This window comes from Ipomoea triloba, chromosome 2 (genome assembly GCF_003576645.1).
Source record: "Ipomoea triloba cultivar NCNSP0323 chromosome 2, ASM357664v1".
Taxonomy (NCBI): domain Eukaryota; kingdom Viridiplantae; phylum Streptophyta; class Magnoliopsida; order Solanales; family Convolvulaceae; genus Ipomoea; species Ipomoea triloba.
The window spans coordinates 26,480,537-26,501,620 of record NC_044917.1 but is presented as its reverse complement, the minus strand read 5'-3'; the positions used below and the strand labels follow the sequence as shown (position 1 = coordinate 26,501,620).

Sequence of the window (21,084 nt, the reverse complement as noted above, 5' to 3'; positions counted from 1 at the left end):
ACAAAACTACATAAAATAAACAGAGTACCATATGACAGTAAATTGCCAAAAACTCTTAATAAAGCTCAATTAGTGAGATGATTGCAATGCTGCATTAAATAATCCACTTTCAGCATGTTTGGCAAAGATTATGAAGTATAAATCGTAAAACACTTTTTAACTTATTAAAGCCAACAACCATAACTAGCTTAGGAATTAGTTTATTGATTATTCACAATCCACACACGAGACCACAACTAGCATTTATGTTATGTGCTGTAAGAGCTACATAGACATGTTACAACTCTAAAGATCTCCCACTCAGGAAAGGGAATTTTGGAGATCAGAGACAAACTTAATATCAACCGAGCCCGGCTTCGGGTGGTTGAGGAAGAAGCTCAGAATTTCGGAGAGAGAAACTTGATATTTTGACTTGAAGTTCGAAGAGGGACCAAAAGTGTGTTTTTTTGGCATGTGAAATTTCAAATTTACCCATGGTCTAAACGGAGGTCATGGTTGTTAACTGACGAAAAGACTAAATTGATTAACGGGTCAATAACCGAGGGATCAAAAGTGTACAAATTGAAAGATAAGAACAACATTGCAGAAGTGGTACTAATTGAGGGACCAAAAGTGCGATTTCCCTTTACCTGAATGAAACTCACATTTCATATCATACTCATAATAAGTAGCTAGGGCCAAACAACTAACTGCAGACCCAACTACCTTATTGGAGACAAACAGCTAGATAGGTAATATATATATATATAAGCTACACATAACATAACATCATATACAGCAATACATACTTTGATTTTGGGAGAAAGCTCACAATCGCAACCGCTACCCATACTTAGCATGCCCATACAATACATACATATATAATATAAAATGGTAAATTATTATATTATATTAAAATTAAACGCCACAGAAATCCTTGAGTAAATTGTGGGATCTCCTGCCCTTGTCTGAGTTAAAGAATTTGAGCATGTCAAGATGCAGGAAAGGCTTAAACTGCAATGGATGTTCATCATCCACTAGCTCTTCTGGAACCTCTATCGTCTTGCTGTTGTTCAAGAAAGTGAATATTCCCACACTGTATCTTTTTTCCTTCCCACTGGCGTCCAATGTCACCTTGTGAATGGGTGCCAACACTCTGCTATTGCTCCACCCCTATATATGTTTTTATATTTATATTTTATTTCCAACTGTACTGTACTGTGCATATTTTCTACATAAATTAAATATGGTGGGAGATCGATGAGATTACGTACCTTGATTGCTTCGCCGGCCATGACGATGAAGGAAGAGGGAGGAAAGTGGGCAGAAATCCATTCACCATTTCTTGCTTCTACTTCCAACCCTGAAACTTGATTCAGCTGATAAAGGACTGTCATGAAAGTTTTGTCGGTATGACAAGGAAAAACAACCTTGTTTTCATCCGATTCTGGGACTTCGTATTTCATGTATCGAAGAAGATAATCCGTCGATTCAACGTACGAATCGTAGTGTTTCTCCACACCATAGCTCTCGAATAACATCCGCAACACCTTCTCCTCTAACTCCGCTACAATCTTGGAAAACGAGTGCGAACTTTCACTTCAAAACCCAAAATTGTCAAATCCACTAGTAAGGAATTGAATGTTGAATTTTATTTTATTGGAGACATAATGTTTTGATAGCATAATACTGTGCTAGACTCTCTAAGTGGCTGCCCAACAAAAACTATTTACATGACATAGTACACACCCAATACTTATACCATCCATCAGGATTTACCATGCACTATCGACCTTAGTGCATGCTTATAGTATGTTTCTTATAGGTTGTGAGTTTTTGTATCTTGTTTTATGAACTTTTGTACGTACCTTAAACAAATTAGTAATTGTGTCTTATGTTATTAATTTATGTGTTTTGTATTGTGAAATTCTGTGCCTATGAACACAACTTATATACCTAAATCAAATTTGAAAAATATAAGTAAATATATAATTTGTATGGGTCTTGTGTTAAGTATGAATTATGTACCTGGTCATTTAAATCCAGAGTCCATAATGCTATGTGGATTCTAATCCATAATATAAATTACATACAATAAAAAATTGGAACAAAGATAGATCGAGTTTAAGGACGTGTCATGTGTACTGTGCAACACACGAACGTAACAAAGTTAGATAGATATATAATAAAACTACATATTTATATATATTTATTCTAAACTGATCGATAGAGTACCTGAAAGAGTGATTTCCGGCGGACCACATGAGATTGGAAAAGCTCTGGACACCTTCCATGGTGGTTGCATGGTCGATCCCAAAGGCTTCATGATAGGGTATAAAAGGGATCTGGCCGACATATCCATGGTAGGGTTTTTCGTTGGTGTTAAGGATTTTTTTGTCAAAAGGGAGATCAAACAATTGTTGGGATGCGTGGAATATTGAGTTGTGAAGTTGGGGGGAGACTTTATCATAGAGGGCAATGAAACAGCCATGATCTTCAAGGGCTGTCCTAATGTCCTTGCATGCATCAGCCCATGAAGTTGAGCCAGGTTTCAAGTTTTCATTGTTGAAGTCTACCACAAGAAGCTTGGTTGGAGTTTCAAGGGATCCCATACTTTTTTCCTTAATTGTATGTATGTTTACTGTCACCAAGGTTTGATTGCTTGGGAACAATTTATATTTGTGATTTGCTTTTATAGGCTGGCTTCTCCAACTATATGACAATATAATATATCTTTAGTTACGTTGAGCATCCCCTAATAGAGTTTTTAGAATGGTTTTTGAAGAAACTTTTGAGGCTTGAAGTCCTGTGAGAGAGAATGTTAGGTTATTGCAAGAAGAATATGTTTTTGTCTCCTTAAGTGGACCTCACCAAATAACTAAAAAAAAATAAAATTGCAATTGGTTCGCGTTAAGTGCACCAACAGCGCCCAATGAGCGCGCAACATTGGAATGGACGCGTTGAGGGTGATCGCCAACTGGCAACCACCCTCATTTATTATTATTTTTTTCCTCTCTCCTCTTTTCTACTTGGCTCTTAAAAATTTGTGTAAAAATCAAACTATTGAGGATGCTAATATATTATTTATCTAGATAACTTAAAATATTAGCCTGTTTTCAAATGGAACTAGAGTGAAAGTCGATCAGTTGGAATAGTCTGATACAACTATCAATATGGATTTAATTTATTCATGGGATTGATCCGTCGTCCCTTCACCTAATAAGAAGAGCTTTGGCCTTTGGCAGGCTTTAACATGTTTTTTTTTTTTTTTAATAACACAATACTAGCTAGAAATTTATCAAGTATGACCAAACAAAGCTAAATTTAAATTCTTATAAATAAAATTGTATGATAAAAAGAATTGACTATGGCGATATTGAGGACTCTTCTTTTGACTTAATTTTGTTAGAAATTAAAGATATGTTAAATGATTTTGATCATGTTACTATTTCTTTTGTTAAGTGATTTGCGAATTTAACTGTCCATTTGTTAGCTCAAGAGTCTGTTTCTATGCCTGATTGCATGAAGTGAGTTTCCAACCCTCATCCTTTTCTTTGTAATGTTCTATTGGCTGAAATGAATTAATTAAGTTGTTGCTTTGCTTTAAAAAAAAAAAATAGTTCGAGAAAATAAATAATCATTAAGTGCACAATAACACATCAAAGTTTCCTTACAATATCCTACAATCATTATGAGCTCCATTATTTAGTTTCATGTTTGACTTTTCGTGAGATTGAACTATTTATTAATTTAAAGATTTAATTTTTTGTGATCTTTTATTAGCTAGAATAAGAAGACAAGTTTCATTTAGAGTGTATATTTAAATGGTATCTGTAAGCTTTCAAAAAAAAAAAAAATGGTATCTGTAAATTTTACTATAAATCAAAAGATACAACAACCACAATTGAATATTTGCTTGGCATCATTATGATTAAGCAAGTGTACTCAATAATAATTATTAATATTTTACGAATATTTTAAGGTTTATTAGGTAGACAACAACAGGACCACTTTATGGGGCTATCATATCAGGGATTTTATTTATTTATTTATTTTTGGTACTCTACTTTGATAATAATTTATGCAAATTGTAGTGTTTATGACGCAATGATATATACTTTTTAATTTAACATTATGAATATTGCAGCAATTTGTGGAATTAAATTACTTAATTATGTCCTGAATTGAAAGAGGTGACCAAGTTGGTGAAGCATGATCAATTCTTATATCTAAAAGTTACGAGTTCAACTCTTGCCACCATATATCCTCTAACTCTCTTTTTGGTCATGTCTGTTACATGAGATCACACTCTCAAATAGCAAATGCTTGTGTTTCTCTCATCACCCAAAAAAATAAAAATATATACTTAATTATGATGTATATACATAGCTTTTAAAAAAATGCAGGACCACCAACCCCACATCCCCACCCAAAGAAATAAGATGGGGACCAGATGTGTCATTAGTGATGCATATATAGATCATGTAATTGAAATTCTTTAAATTATGAAGATTATGATATATATTCTTCCTAAACATGATATGTTTATATATGACTTATTATCTAATCATTTGTCTTAACCTAAACCAACATAATCATGACTTAGATACCAATAATACAATTAATTAAGTTGTTAAGTACAATGATTAAATAGTGAAAGTTAAACTATAGTGCATTGAAATTAAAGTATAGTAGTACATATCTGCTAGAGCCTAGAAGGGACATAATTGAAATTAATTACAGTGCGGACATATCATTAGTCATTACATAATTATATTAAGGAAAAGAGTTAAATAGGCTCTTGAAATTTATATGAAATGGCAATTAAATTCTTGATTTTTTTTTTAAAAAAAGTTACAATTAAATATATCAAGTTGTCATTTTGATGCATATGGACTCAATAGCTAGTTATCCACTAGTAATAATAGGTAATTAGGATTTGGCAATCAAAATCGGCAACCATTGAACGATCGTCAGTCACTTTAATTCATCACTAAAGAAGGCAATCAATAACCATTTGACGGCCACTAGTTGCCAATTTCAATAATTGGAACCGTAATTACTATGTACTTTACTAGTTATTATTGGTGGATAACTTATTATTAGGTATAAATGCACAAAAATAACAATTAAGTTGAGGTGCTTAATTGTAACTTTTAAAAGTTTGAAAACCTTTTTATTTTTTTTATATAAAGTTTAAAAATGTATTTGACCCTTTTCGGATTATATTATATTAACATATCACCCAGAATCCTTGGGATGTGAATGGGATGGTGTGCTTTGCCACTCTTTAAGGCTTAACCCATACATACAAATGTATAGTCATGCTGGGGATAAAATGAGTCAAGCTAGAATTCCTGAAATTATTTCATTTTCATAGATTTTGAGAATGTCAAAAACGACTAAAATTTACACAAACTTGTAAGCGAGTATTCCTAAGAATGAATTGAAACACAAAATGAATTATGTAACAAAACTGTCATGAGGAATGGCAAAACACGTGATATATATATGTATCAACGCTTTTGGAAGTTGAAGAGGTTGATGCAGAGAGCAAAGCAAAGAGCAAAGAGTAGAACAAAAGCAGACAATATGGCTGCAGATTCTCCCAAAAACTCACGTTTATAGCCCAAGAAAATCCTGAGGAAGCCCTCCACCGTGTTGAATGTCTCTAAAACATCATCAACATCTCCGAACTGAGATACCATGAGCGCATATAGCGTCCACCCAACAGGTGAGAGCAGAAAATACCATCTCCACCACACAGGAGCATTCTGTCATATATATATGCTTGCATGGTAAGAATATAATGAAAGTGGATTGATTGTGAGATGGAATGGAAATTACCGGGCGAGGAATCAAGAAGCCAGAGAAGAGATTCCATATCCCAAATGTAGCAGTTGCGAAGAGGGTGGCAATGTCGAGATTTGGAGTGATGGCCACTGACATGATGCCCAGGAAAGTGGAGTACAAGAATGTTAAGAACATAATGAAAAGGTACCACAAAAACTTGTTGCCTGTCCACTCAAATCCAATCATGGAATACACTATCACACTGTACACCACTGCTTGCACTAAAATGTATGGCACCTCAATCACAATCTGCAAAACAACTATCAAAGCTGCTAACACATATGCAACAACTAACATGGGAAAACATAGGGCAACCCAGCCAAATTGATTTGAATTGGTAATCATAATGTTACAAATTCTACTCCAACCAGAGCAGGCTTCTTGGTTTGAGCCTAAACTGGTTTACCTACTTGTTAGCTAAGATTACAATGCGGGGTTTACCCAGTGCATACTCTAAAAAACATGGGAAAACACTCTTGTTTCTTTCTTTATCGATCTGTAAAATTAATAATACCGTACCATTGCGAAGGCGAAAGGGGTAGCTGCATACATCCCTGCAGCTCTTTCTCTGTAAAACACTGTTCTTTCAACCACAGCTACTTGCTCAACAGTGAATGCATTGAGAGTCCCAACAAAGAACACTGCAGCAAACATGGAACCCATGGCATTGAACAAGTCCTGTACCTTATTCCTGCCGGCCATTATATATAAGATAGATGTTAAGTGGCACTCATAACTCAAACCCGCCCAGTTTGATCAGATGAGAGAATGTAGGTACGTACGTACCTCCTTGCACCAAGACCCCAAAACATTGTCCCAAAGAGCAGTGCAATAAAAATGGTGAAAAGGGCTCTGAGTGCAGTGTATGAGGTGTTATGGCAGTAGGACCATCGCTGCTTCTGCAGGCATGCTAAGAATTGAGCTGACAAAGTTTGTGAGTACTCACTTGGAAAACTCAGATCCCTTGAACCTGGACAGGGTGTGCTCAGTGTTTCCACCAAAGCTTTATTTCTCCTGCGCCCAACATCTATCTTATCCCTACCTAAATGCTATTTATGTACATATATTGTGTATGTTTTAAATTAAACTTACTTGCATAGTTCTGAACTTGCATACATCTCACTGAAACTAACCCCCAGAGCCACTTCTTTTTCACTTGTAATTTCCAGCACCCATGTTGCTGGATTATAACCTTCTTTCATCCCGCTGATGCCTTCGATACTCTAGATCATCCAAGAAAACCATATATATATATATATATATATATATATATATATATATTCTTCTTTTAAGTTCATACATATACCAAATTAAAAGTGCTCAGAAACTAAGTCATCACCTCAAAATAGTTGATTAAGTGGCAAGAACGACGCCCGATAGGGCCAAAGTAAATTTCTTGTCCTCCTTGTGCCATTAGCAGCAGCTGCAATATATATTGTATATCAGTCATACTGATAGGTAAAGATGGATCGAAACAGATGGGCGGATTACTATACTTCATCAAAAGCTTCGAATATGTGAATGCTTGGCTGGTGGATTGTGCACACAATTGTTCTGCCCGTGTCAACAACGTTTCGAATTGTGGTCATGATGATTGCTGAAGCCCTGGCATCAAGGCCTGTGGTGGGCTCATCCATGAATACTATGGAAGGATTGGCCACTAGTTCTACTGCAATGGTTAGCCTCTTTCGTTGCCCAGTCGATAGACCATTCACCCCGGGTAAACCAACCAGTACATCCCCGAAAGAGGTGAGTTCAACCAACTCCATCACCTCTTTTATGAACACCTACATTACCATATATGAAATTAAAAACAAAACATCATCAATTAAAGTTGAGTACTAACTAATTACCCTTCTGGTTTCTGAATCAATCTGTGATGGTAAGCGGAGCTTAGCCGAAAAGAGCAAGGATTCATATACTGTAATGTGGGGAGAGTGGATGTCATTCTGCTCACAGTATCCAGAAACGCGAGCAAATGTTTTTTGGTTCTTGGTGTAGCCAGAAACTGTGATGTTCCCTGCAATATATCCCCCAGTTTTCCTCCCTGCCAGGACATCCATCAGTGTAGTTTTACCTGCACCACTCACTCCCATAAGGGCTGTCAGAATGCCTGGCCTGAAAGCCCCACTCACACCTTTCAAAAGCTCCAGACGATCTTCCACCACTCCCTGCACATTCTTCATCTCCTGCAGCAGCAGCAGCATTATAAGTGTGAGCATAAATATAATATAATATAAACATAAATGTGCAGTCCAACTATCAGCTTAGGCTTTTAGTTGGATGGAACACATGATTCAATTTGGTATCAGAGCCACCCAAAGACGTGAGGGGGCGTGTGAGCATAAATATAAGATCAGTATGCATGATATGCTTGAACAGCACTTCTGCATTTACTCATCATGTCATTACCTGTGGCATGTCTACAGAATACTTAACGTCACTAAAGGCGATCCAGTGGGGCTCAAATGGTAAGATCATTGCGCGGTGGTTTGTGTTGTCGATCCCTCCTGCAGCATTGCTGCTATCAGATTCTGCTGAGATAACAACCTGAGACTGTGGGAGTGCTGCAGATCAAAGTAGATTAGCAAGGTTAACTGAGATAGATCAATCAAGAAATCGAAGGTAGAAAGAAACACAATATGTACATCTGAGTTTTGCCAGGGCTAGAGTATAAAGGAAATTGGCGATAATTGTGAATCCAACCAGTGCCCCTACTCCAACCCAGTACCAGTATGCCTCGGGGTAAAGCCCGCGATACTTGAGCACAAGAACACCAAGCGGTTCTGATGAAGAAAATGGAAGCACCTTCAAAACATATATAAATGTCTGTCAGCTAATCTTGCAGAAAAGAGATAGATGAGTAGGAGAAATAATGCTACTTACAGTATTCCAACTTGTTCCAAGGAATTCATTTACTGCTATAGCATTCTGGGCATACATCAATGGTGATATCCAATACCCCCACAACCACCATTTCTTCATATCCACTGAAACATGTAAACAGACACAATTATATATGTTTTTCCTTAATTCCATAGCTGCATATATAGCAATATTACCTCTTGACAAGACAAAGCCACCCAAGGAAAACATCATTAGGATTACAAAAGAACAGGCTACAAATGCGACGGTCATACTCCTACTCACTACTGCAGCACATCTGAATAAGGCAGACGAAGTTTGTTTGAAAATCAAGAGTAAAACCCACTGTTTAAACAACCTGCACGTGTTCAAACACAAAAATTGGACACGAAATTTACTGCAAAACAAAACAAAACAATTTGATTGATCTGTTATCAGTAGCAGCTGGCTACCTTTCAACGTTTGGATCATAGCCAATGGCATAGTATGTCGAAAACACCCAGATAGAAACTTCAATGAATGATATGGGAATGCTGAGGATCCATATAGGTATTGCATAGGCCGATGCAGGATAAAACGAATGGTCCCTTTGCTTGTAGAAAACAGGAAGCCTCATAACAGTGGGGGCTAATTCTTGTATTGCACTAAACAGGAAGACACTCAGGCTAAAGAAGAGGGAGCCCATGTATATCTGTGCCCCCATTAGTGAGTTTTTGCTTATATTGGTCGTCTTTGGGAACAGTGTCATCGTAACCACTGCCAAAAGAATCACCTGAAACAGAAGAAGCCATCAGAAAATCATAAAAATTCCAGACAGAAATAAGGCAGGCCAGCATAAGTACCGAAGCGAGTCCAAGAAGATAAAGGGCAGAGTTTCTCTTCATCAGTAGAACTTCTCTGAGAAAACAAGATTTCAGGAGCTCCATCTTGCTAACTCCATATGGTTTTGTAGTTATAGCAGCTGGATGACTTGTAGCCTTCTGGAATGGGGTGCCAAGCTCATCTCCTAGGTTGCGCCCAACGTGGAAAGATTGAAATGCTTCACAGAATTCCTTTACTGTCACTAATCTGTAAGGCTTGTCACTATGGACCCAATACTGCTTTTGATCTTTCTTTGATGTCACCTGAAAACAATCAAATTAAACAGCATTATTGCATTAATTTAATCTCATCTCTTACTGTTTTTATCTCTCCAATCCCAACATACTTCTTGCAAGAACTCAGCTACCCCTTTTCTTTCTGGACATCTGAATCCCATACATTCAAAGAATTCAAGCACATGATCGCGTGGACCCTGATACACAATCTGGCCTTCAGATATGAGGATAATATCATCAAACAGATCATAACATTCTGGTGAAAGCTGCAGAAGAGCAATTGCTGCAGTCCCATGGAGAATGTGTACACAATTTCTGATGGAATTTAGGATTTGAAAAGTGGTTGAACTGTCTAAACCAGTTGATATCTCATCCATCAAGAAAACATTTGCTGGTCCCACAAGCATTTCCCCTATTGTAAGCCGCTTTCGTTCACCTCCTGACAAACCCCTTAGCAGTTCATTTCCTACAATTGTATCCTCACAGCCTTCAAGTCCCAGAATCTATGAATTCAAATGAATATGTAAGAAACTTCACAGATATCTTTAGTGTTATGAAAGGAAACTATGGTTTCTTTTCTACCTTGATGATGTAGTCCACAACGACATTTTCTTGCTGACCATCTGTTGCAGCAGCCTGAATTGAAGCATCAACACCAATAATGACTTTTCATTACAATATGTATGTATGTATATATGTGTGCATATAAAACCGAAAAGAAAGGTAACTTCTTTGCCACCTTCATAAAGATATCTAAATCAGGATCTGGCATAATATTTGCTGCTTTTTCTCTTCTAGATAGTTCTGCTAACATTTCTGCAACAAAGAAACAGACAGCACCAAAGATTAATGTTGTCAGTATTATTATGGAACATGGTCTGGTTTAAACAGAAACAGAAAATTTGTTGAATCAATTTAGTACAGTGACTCATGCTAACCATATCTGGAGCCAACTCCTTGGCATCTTGCAGAAAAGGCCAGGGTTTCTCTAGCAGTCATTTCTGGAATGTGGAGGTCATGCTGGCTGATGTAAGCAGCAGTTCTCATGGGCACAAATTCATGCATTTCATGCCCATTGTAAGAAACTCTCCCAGAAAACTAACAATCAAAAAGAAGGTATTGATATATAAAAGATCGTAATTCGATCCAGAAACTTGTAGGAAATACTGAAGAAGCTAAGTTGTTATTTACTTCCAAACTGGGATCAAGCTGCCCTGCCAGTGCCAGCAGAAGAGTGGTTTTCCCTGAACTTGGAGGCCCTAAGAGCAATGTCATTCTGAAAGGCATCCAATAAGTTCCAAAAAAAAAAAAAAAAGAAGGATTACTAAGTCTTATCAGCTCAGACAAACAGCAAAATAACCAGAAAAACACAATATGATCTGCTGATAAAACTCAGCCTGCCTGCATTAATACCTGCCAGGCTTGATGATTCCACTAACATCATGAAGAATCGAAATGTGTTTCTTGTTTGTAGGCAGGTGGAAATAGCTCAATAGCCCCTATTCAAATGCACATGTATCTACCAATGTTAAAATTCAATACAGAGAAACATGCAAAGATTGAAAACAGAAATGCCTACAAGCTATACCTCCAGTATGTTCAAGAACAGGTTTTTGATAGAAGGCAAAGCTCTTTTGCCTACATAAGCTTCAACCCCCACATTCAAATGCTCAAATCTGACCTCCACTGTAGGAATATCAAGTGCAACCCTGGTAAATTTAAACAACATGAAATTAAGGTATACCATGCATCATATATTCATATCAAACCATGACAAAAGCAAGGCAACCCAGCCAAGTTGATCAAGCTGTTGATTTGGTAACCACAATATTTCACTCTTAGTGTGAGCGACCTATTGTCATTCTTGGTTTGAACCGATGGGCAATAGGCTGGTTTATCTCCTTGCAATCCTTTGTCGACTAGGGTTACAAGGCAGGGTGGTAGTGGGTGAAGCTAGTTTTTTCACTAAGAATTGAAGGGGAGATAAGTAACATATAACTACCTGTCAATGCGATCCTTAAGTTTCAATAAGAACTTCTGGTTATCTCTTTCTGGGACTTTTATCAATCTCTCAAGGATTTCTTTCTTGTCTTCATATCTGATGTTGTTTATATCAATTTCACTTGTCTCACCTCTTAACCCTGTAACTAAAGCCTTCTTGAGGCGGTCATAGGTTGGAACTCTCTGAAGCGCAGCCCACTTGAGTGCCCTTTCTTCATCTTCCTGCACCCGCCGTGATGACGAAGATGACTTCACAAACACATCCATGCCACTGCTCCTCCATAACGATGAATTGCTTATTCTAAAGCTTCCACTCTTCCTATAAGAATCATCAATCTCCATTGTTATAGCTTAAGATGACAGAATGCATATAATTATATTAACTACTACCCTGGATAGATTATTCAGTGCATGCATATGTGCCCAAACACCCAAACTCATATTTATTATAACTTGACAGAAGCTGGGGATCAATGAAAGGGACTACTCATCGGCTCGAATAATACCGACCGTCTGAGGATGTTCTAGCATTTCCGGAAACTAGGATTCGTATAGCAGAGAGCTTAGGTGCAGTTAGGTGGAGTCATTAAGTAGAGCATTCATGCAGCGTATCTGTAATTCTGTACGTAGGTTTGCAGTAGTTGAGCATTATTAGGTGCACTCACCTTTAGACATTCACTGAAACATGATACGCACGCACAGGAAGCCCAAAGGTCAACGTACTAACTCTTTGTGAGCACCCAACACAGATGCAATGTGTAAATTATACCATAGATCAGAATTCATCTTTTATCTTATGGACTTGGTTCAAAACCAATTGTTATACCATGGAACATTGTATGCCTTGACTTTGTCCAAAACACATTCAGATTATATATTTACAATTGACATATTGTGTACCTTCCATTAATTGATTTTGTACTTGCAATTAACATATTATGTATCTGCAATTAATAAATTATGTATCTATTGCAATTAACATATTATGTATGTACATGTAGTTAACATAATGGAAAATTGACTGAAATGAAATTTATTTTTTCAGGGGCCGATCCAAAAAAAAAAAAATTCCAGTGGGGTGAATATTAAAACAAAAAAGATAATTTTAAAAAATAAATAAAACGAAATAAAATACATCAAAACTTTATAAAAATAATCATAACAAAAAATGAAAAAAAAAATTGATAATTGTTGGATATGGGTGAAAAATAAAACAATATGGATGAAAAATAAAATACATCAGAAAAAATAAATAAAACACTTAGGAAGCATAGCCATAAATATTGTTGAATATGGATGAAAAATTGAAAAAAAATGATAATTGTTGGATATGCATGAGAAATAAAATATATAATAAATGTGGAAAAACTACCAAAAACTACACTGACACATGTTAAGGGCGAATTGGAAATCCAAGACCTTTCAGAAGCTTGCACATAGGGACGGAGTCAGAAATATCTTCCAGTGAGGGCGAAATATAAAAATAAAAGAGATGGTTAAAAAAAAAAGAAACACTTTATAAATATAATGATAAATATTATTAAATATAGGCGAAAAATAAAACAAATCATAACTTTATAAAAATATTCATAACGAAATATGAAACATAATTAATTTGATAAAATAATTCAAATGAATCCCAATCTCTTTAAACAATTTGCACAAAACTTTCCACAAGGAGTCCCACATATGTTCCCACAAGGAGTGCAACCACCAATGGCGGCCCATCTAGCCCCGGAATTTGAAGAGGAAGATTGCATTGTATATCCGGGAGTGGATGAAACAATTTTAAGCTTAAGACATCTCTAATACAAATGGTCCAAGCCAACCAATTTGGAGGTGCAAGAGTGGAGGACCCGAAAGCTCATGTGGTGCACTTTGACCGAATTTGCCAAACAATCAAGATGAGTGGGATTCCGAGTGGTGCTATAAAGTTGAGGTTGTTTCCATTTTCACTTCGAGATCAAGCTCTAAGTTGGCTCAACTCCTTTCCGGCCAACCATTTTGTCACATGGGAGCAATCATACAAGGCTTTCATGCAAGAGTATTGCCCTCCCTCAAATGCCACAAAGTTGAAAAAGCTCATTCAAAACTTCTAACAATTCGGGAATGAAAATCTCTATGAAGCTTGGAAGAGATTCAAGGAGTTGAGGAGACAATGTCACAATGGCTATTGGATAGCTCAAAGACCATACTTGATACATCATCTTTCGGGGGAATTTTCATGGACATTGGCCCGGAGTATGGAGAGAAATTGATTGAACGGATCACTTCAAACACCGCGTATTGGTACAATGAGAGAAATGAGCCTCCAAAAAAAAGAGAAACCGGCCGGGATGTTTGAGGTTGATGACAAGATGGCGGTGTAAGCACAGTTAGATTCTATACAACACATGTTGAAACAAATGATGCAAGGGCCGAAACAGAGTATGCAAGCAGTGACTCAACTGCCACCCCAAGCTCCTTACACACCCACTCCCTACTCTTATCCATCTTCCCCTTATCATTCACCCGGACCGCAGAGTATGGCTATGGTAGCCTGTTGTGCTATATGTGGAGGGAACCATGCTTCCCAATCTTGTTATTTGTTGGATGCTAATGGCCAAGGCTCATCACAAAATGTGGAACAAATTGATATGGTTGGGTATTCTAGACCGCAAGGCCAAGGTCAAGGCTACCAAAGTTTCGGGCAACAAGGAAGAAACCAATATGGAAATCAATGGAATAATCAAGGGAGAAATCCACCTCCGGGTTTTCAAGGGAACCAAGGCAATAGAGGAGGGAATCAAGGAAATCAATGGAGAGGAAACCAAAACCAAAATCAATGGAACCAACAAGGAACCTCTCAACCTCCTCAAGACCCGGATATGAAATCTTTTATGACCATGATGATCAACCAAATGAGCAAGCTACAAACCGAAGTGGAAAGTCTTCGAACTCAACAACAAAGTGGAGGTACCCAAAGTTCTAACCAAGCCTCCTCTTCTAGTGGTAAACTACCGGCCAACACCGAAAATCCAATATAAGACATTTTCTAAAAACTTATAGGCTCTGTTTGGCAGAGCTTATTTAGGAGCTTATAGCTTATTTTAAGCTACTAATAAGCTATAAGCTCTGTTTGGTAATGTTCTCAAAATAAGCTAGTAGCTTAAATAAAAGCTTATTTTAAAACGTTACTTGAGGTAGCTTTTCAAAAATAAGCTAGTAGCTTTTTAACTTTTTTCCATCTTTATCCTTATTATTTTAAATAAATAATATCCTTTACCCCTCTCAACTAAAACCCTTTTGACATTTTCCTTTCATTATGTTTGGTTGTAATTTCAGTTTGACAATTGTGTTTGAACATTAATTTTTGTTTGAACTAATCTTATGAATTATATAAACATTTTTTTTTTACTTTATATATTTTTAAATATATGTTCTTACTTTATATTTAATTTAAATATATTGATTTCATTATTTTATATTTTAATATATAAACAAACCTATTTAAATTTAAAATTATTTAAATTTTACGAAGATGTCATTTTTAGTCTTTTTACATTTATCAGATTATCAAACAGCTAATTTTACCAAATACTTTAATTTTAAGCATAACAGCTAGCTTAACAGCTCTTCAGACTTCAGTTTCGAGCTTATAGCTTTTCAATTTTCAGCTACTTTTCAGCTTTTAGCTACCTTTTCAGCTACATTTTCCAAACATAGCCATAATTTAGCATCATACTCACAAATGTAATTGGATACGAGTTTATTATACTTTTAATTGTTTGATTAAAGAGACATTTACAATTATTTTTGAATGAGGAAAATTCGTAACCACTATTTAAAGGTACGCATTAGGTAAACTCCTCTATTATGTAAGAACATACAAACCACACAAGATGGGTAAATTATACTAGAAAGACAATGTGTGACAAACTCGACCAAAAAGGTATTGTCAAATATTGAACTCATCATGACATTTTAAAATTTTGTAAAAATATGCAATGTCATAAATAAGAATTAAGTTTAATTGTACCAATGGAGGCAACCACAACAACGTTGGTTGGACATTTGACTTGATCAAGTTCCAAGTTTGACCTTCTGTCGGAGCTGTCTATTGGTTATCTTGGTTTTAACCGGTAAGCTATGGACAACTTAAGATAGGTTACTTGTGGCCTTTTGTCAATTATTATACCATGAACTAGGGTCCACCTTGCAATAATTTTTTGTGTGGACCATGGCTACATTTTTAATATACTAAAGACACATTATTTGACAGTATACCAAATAATATACTTTTAGTATTCAAAAAATGTACTTTCAAATAATGTATCTTCAGTACGCATAAAATGTACCTTTGATATATTAAAAATGTAAATTTTATTCATGGTTCACACAACTGTTTGGACCATGGTTCATGAAATATTGATTGTCGCCTTATATTATGGACTCATGGTCCAAAATTTATGTGTCTGTAGTTAGCATATTATGTGCCTTGAGTTAATAAATCATATGCATGTAAATGAATTGAAAACACATAATTTGTTAACTACATGTACATAATATGTTAACTGCGGCATATTATATACTTACTATTAGCATATTATGTACATATAGTTAACATATATTTATAGCTATCATCTGAATGTTATTTTTGACCAGAGTATACAATATAAGGTAGACATTGATCTATGATAGTGGCTTAGGGTACAGTACATTTTCAGATATCAACTGTTGGCTTTCTCATACATTGTCAATTATATATGAAATTGTCTCGTATAAAATATAAAATAATTTTTACTGAAAATATAATATTTGATAGCGAAAGAATAGTGAATAACTGGAACGACATTAGTGTTGCAAGACATGCTGCTTGCCACGCAAAACGTCACAAGAAAGAATGTTGTCCTTATAACGCGGCACATGGCGAATGGCACGCTGACCTTCATTTTGTCATGACACAATAAATTTAATTATTTTTTTTACAGTAAACCAATAAATTTTATTTATTTTATTATTATTATTATTATTATTATTATACTAGTATTTTCGTCCGTGCGATGCACGGAATGGATTTGTTATAATATATTAAAAATATTTGGATCGATATATAATTATTTAAATTAGAACATCAAATATTATATTATTATATAGTGCAATTGAAGATATATTTTGGATCATTTATGTTTTTTGATGTTATCATTGCTTGAGTTTGAGCAAATAATTGCTCAAATTAATACCTAATGTGTATATCTACGCACGCGGTGTTGTAACTTTGGAGATTTTATATATCATTATTTAAGATTTTTATAAATTGGGCAAATGCACTTGTTCTCTAGCAACTTAGTTATAGGAATCAATTGTTATCTTAAACATATGTTTTTTGTCCAGATGTATAGCAATTTTGTCATTTTGTAAAAAAAAAAAAAAACTGTTAAGCATTTAATTAGTCCAGTCAAACTAAGAAGAACTGAAACTCAAATAAATATTGTTTGTGGTAAATCAAAAACAAAACAACCAAGGCTATCATGCCTTGGGTTCAATCTTAGGCTTTTTCAAACTCTTTGAAGATGATGAACAATCCATGTTTATTCTCAACGGAGTGGTTTCATCAACAGAGATGACTTCTGAATTTGTCGAATATGTAGCTTCCAGTGGTGTTATGCCCTGGTCGAAAATAACTATTAAAAAATCAAGGGTAAAAAAATTTTATTGCATGAGGTAGAATGAAATTGTAATTAAAAATTACGTGGTTGCTATCCACACCTCCGGAAGCCTTCAACACTCAAAATCCTTGAGTTTAAGCATGTGTTTGAGAAAATCAGAATCATCTTGATCCGTAACGCTAAAAGTGTCATTATTCGTTTTCATAATGTACTTTTGCTCGCACGACTTAAACCTCATGCAAGAGGTTTGCACAACAAAATTGTGAATATTATAGATTTTCCCTTCTTTCAAGAGTTTGTTGAATTGTTGGAAAAATTCTTTGAAAATTTATAAATGGATGCAAATTTCCTGAGAGAATCACCCATAAATATTAATATTAATTAATAAATAAATATTATAAATTTTATATCCTTTTCTATCATGAATATACTAAAAAAATAGTAATAATTCATTATGTGATTATATTCTGTGGATAACAAATCCATTATGTGATTATATTCTGTGATGTATATTGAAGTTTGATTGTCTAATATACAACATACAATATAAAGCAAAAATACAGTATTCTAAAATAAACCATTTAACCAATATACTATGAGTATGAGTCTAAATTATTGTATAAGTCTAAATTATAGTATTAAACCAATATTAATAAATAAATAATATAAATTTTATATTCTATGAGTAACAAAATTCATTTTGTGGATAACAAACCCATTTTGTGATTAAATTTTGTGATTATTGAAGCATGATTGTCTAGCATACAACATAAATTGTATTCTGAAATAAAACATTGAACCAATATAGTATGATTATGAGTCTAAATTATAGTATGAGTTTAAACTATAGTATTAATCCAATATCACAAAACTTCAATGCTGTAAAAAAAGTGTATAAATGCAATATGTACTTTGGAGTCATGGAATAAGCATGCCCGTGTTTGTTGGTTGATAGCAACACATTGATATATTACTTGAACAAATAACAACTCATCAACCGGAGCCTTATAGAGCTTTTCCTTGTTCTGAGGGATAGGTCGAAGGCAGAGATGTAATTTGACTCCATTACTAAGCAATAAAGAGAAAGATGAGAAATTGTAGAGACAATAGAAAATATATAATGGTAGAATATCAATCAATTAGTGATCCTTTTATATATTCCGCCAATTACTAATATCATATTCATTTTCAGCCAATTATTCTTTTTTATTTATTTTTTATTTTCAGTCAATTAAAATATCAGATGCAGTGATATTTTTCCGTTTCATTATTAATTTTCGTTCCTTTTTTAATTTACCTTTAATATTGTTTAAAATACGCCTTTACTATTGATGATTTCTGTTCCATTTTTAATTGATGATGTAGAATATTATTATTGAAATATTCTAATATTTTATTTTATTGAGTAAAACGAAACTACGAACGTAGGAGTTATTATGAGCAGGTTTTTTTTATTATGTGGGTAAAAAAGTAAGGGGTACAATAGAAGATGGGGAATTAGTAAGATAAAAAAATTCTTGAAAAAAAGTAGAGAAAAAACGGCGTAATAAATTTATAGTACACTATTCGTGGGAATTATATGTAATGTCTGTATTATTATTAGTTTAATTACCATAATAATTTTTTTATGAAAAATAAAGTACTTCATTAATGAACCAATGCAAATCTTTAGCAATTACATTTTGAATGAAGATAGGCAAAGACAACGTCCACTACTAAAAGTCAGACACAGAATATGCGGCTTGAGCAAGACAATGAGCTACCATATTCTATGACCTTTTATCAAACTCAACACGTAAATTCATCATAGTGCTCACAAGATCATCAATACAATCTCGTAATATCACCCCTACACATAAGACATATATTCTGCACATGGTGGTAATCCATAGACAACATTATGTGCATCCACTTCAAAAATCACGTTCAACAACCTCATATGGCCTTGACCCACCTGAGAGCTTCTCGTGGTTGGATCTATCGAAAAATGCATCTTTCCATGTGCCACAACATATTAATAAAGGACGTAAAATGGCCTAATAATAATATTATAGTACACTATTCTTAGGAATTATACATAAAATCTGTATAATTATTAGATTAACTACCATAGTAATTATTAGTTAATTATACTAATATCTATGCAATTAATTCCTTAATTACTTAATTAACATAATAATAAAAAGAGAAAAATGGTCTAATAATATTATAGTATACTATTATCGAGAATTATACCTAATATATATATATAATTATTCGCTTAATTACCATAATAATTATTAGGTAATTATACTAATATTTATATAATTAATTTCTTAATTAGAATTATAATAGAAGGAGGAAAACGGCCTAATAATATTATAATACACTATTCTCGGCAGTTATACCTAATATCTGTATACTAAGATCTGTATAATTATTAGCTTAACTACCATAAAACAGTTAGTTAATTATAATATCTATGTAATTAATTCCTTAATTAGCATAATAATAAAAGGAGAAAAAATAATCTAATAAAATTATAGTATACTATTATTGAGAATTATACCTAATATCTGTATACTAATATATGTATAATTATCAATTTAATTATCATAACAATTATTAGACAATTATATTAATATTTATGTAATTATGTAACAAAAGGAGAAAACCGATTTAATAATATTTTAGTACACTATTCCTTAGAATTATACGTAATAGTTGTATGCTAATATTTGTATAATTATTAACTTAATTACAATAATAATTATTAGCCAATTATACTAATATCTATGCAGCTAATTCCTCAGTCCTTATACCGTGGACCATAGTCCACAATGCATTGTGGACCATGGGTACTACAGTTATGTTGAACTGATACTGCAGTTGTGTTGAAAGGAAACTGCAGTTGTGCGAAACAGAGGCCACTTCATCTGTCTGTAAATGTAATTGTGTTGAATTGATATTGCAGTTGTGTTGAACAGATACTACAGTTGTGTTGAATGGATACTGCAGTTGAGTTGAACGGATGAACGACCTTTGTTCCGCGTAACTGTAGTTTCCTTTTAATACAACTGCAGTATCTTTTCAACACAACTGCAATATCAGCCATGACTATGGTCCACAATGCATTGTGGACCATGGTCCACCATATAATTTGCCCTAATTCCTTAGTTCCTTAATACCTTAAATAGCATAATAATAAAAGAAAGAAAAATTGTACTATTATCAGGAACTATACATAATATCTCTATACTAATACGTGTATAATTATTAGCTTTATTACCATAATAATTATTAGATAATTATACTAATATTTATGCTATTAATTCTTTAATTAGCATTACCATCATAATAACAGGAGGAAAATGGCCATTATAGTACACTATTCTTGGAAATTATATATAATATATGTATACTAATATTTGTATAAATATTAATTTAGCTACCATAAAAATGATTAATTAATTATACTAATGTCTATGCAATTAATTTCTTAATTCTTTAATTAATATAATAATAAAAGGGAAAAAAGCCCAAATCAAGAATTATACGTAATAATATTTGTATATATACTTATTTGACAATTATACTAATTATATATATATATATGTGTGTGTGTGTGTACTTATGACTATTATTATTATTATTATTATACT

At 34.1% G+C, this 21,084-nt stretch overlaps 2 protein-coding genes across 2 annotated transcripts; both read right to left on the bottom strand.

Moving 5' to 3' along the window:
- Positions 1-546: 546 nt before the first annotated feature.
- On the bottom strand, positions 547-2,702 carry LOC116011275 (2-oxoglutarate-dependent dioxygenase AOP2-like). The gene is made up of 3 exons (XM_031250827.1): positions 2,215-2,702; positions 1,254-1,578; positions 547-1,152 (listed from the first exon to the last, which is right to left on the bottom strand). The coding sequence occupies exons 1-3, from the start codon at positions 2,589-2,591 to the stop codon at positions 898-900; spliced, it is 957 nt and encodes a 318-aa protein (XP_031106687.1). The 5' UTR covers positions 2,592-2,702; the 3' UTR covers positions 547-897.
- A 2,661-nt stretch (positions 2,703-5,363) lies between these two features.
- Positions 5,364-12,218, bottom strand: LOC116010357 (pleiotropic drug resistance protein 1-like). The gene is made up of 22 exons (XM_031249729.1): positions 11,797-12,218; positions 11,383-11,503; positions 11,208-11,293; positions 10,986-11,070; positions 10,733-10,892; positions 10,534-10,610; positions 10,377-10,430; positions 9,905-10,297; positions 9,540-9,821; positions 9,150-9,469; positions 8,895-9,055; positions 8,719-8,822; positions 8,481-8,640; positions 8,245-8,399; positions 7,686-8,021; positions 7,329-7,619; positions 7,172-7,255; positions 6,925-7,055; positions 6,619-6,846; positions 6,352-6,523; positions 5,827-6,081; positions 5,364-5,753 (listed from the first exon to the last, which is right to left on the bottom strand). Exons 1-22 carry the CDS (start codon positions 12,135-12,137, stop codon positions 5,496-5,498), a joined length of 4,254 nt encoding a protein of 1,417 aa, XP_031105589.1. The 5' UTR covers positions 12,138-12,218; the 3' UTR covers positions 5,364-5,495.
- Between the last annotated feature and the right edge of the window lie 8,866 nt (positions 12,219-21,084).

Coding starts and splice junctions, on each gene's coding strand:
- LOC116010357 (XM_031249729.1), bottom strand. CDS start 12,137: ATGGAGATTGATGATTCTTATAGGAAGAGTGGAAGCTTTAGAATAAGC. Junction 8,823..8,894: donor TGGCTTTGTCTTGTCAAGAG/GTAATATTGCTA, acceptor TACATGTTTCAG/TGGATATGAAGAAATGGTGG. Junction 8,022..8,244: donor ATTCTGTAGACATGCCACAG/GTAATGACATGA, acceptor CTGCTGCTGCAG/GAGATGAAGAATGTGCAGGG.
- LOC116011275 (XM_031250827.1), bottom strand. CDS start 2,591: ATGGGATCCCTTGAAACTCCAACCAAGCTTCTTGTGGTAGACTTCAAC. Junction 1,579..2,214: donor GCCGGAAATCACTCTTTCAG/GTACTCTATCGA, acceptor TGGGTTTTGAAG/TGAAAGTTCGCACTCGTTTT. Junction 1,153..1,253: donor TGGCCGGCGAAGCAATCAAG/GTACGTAATCTC, acceptor AAACATATATAG/GGGTGGAGCAATAGCAGAGT.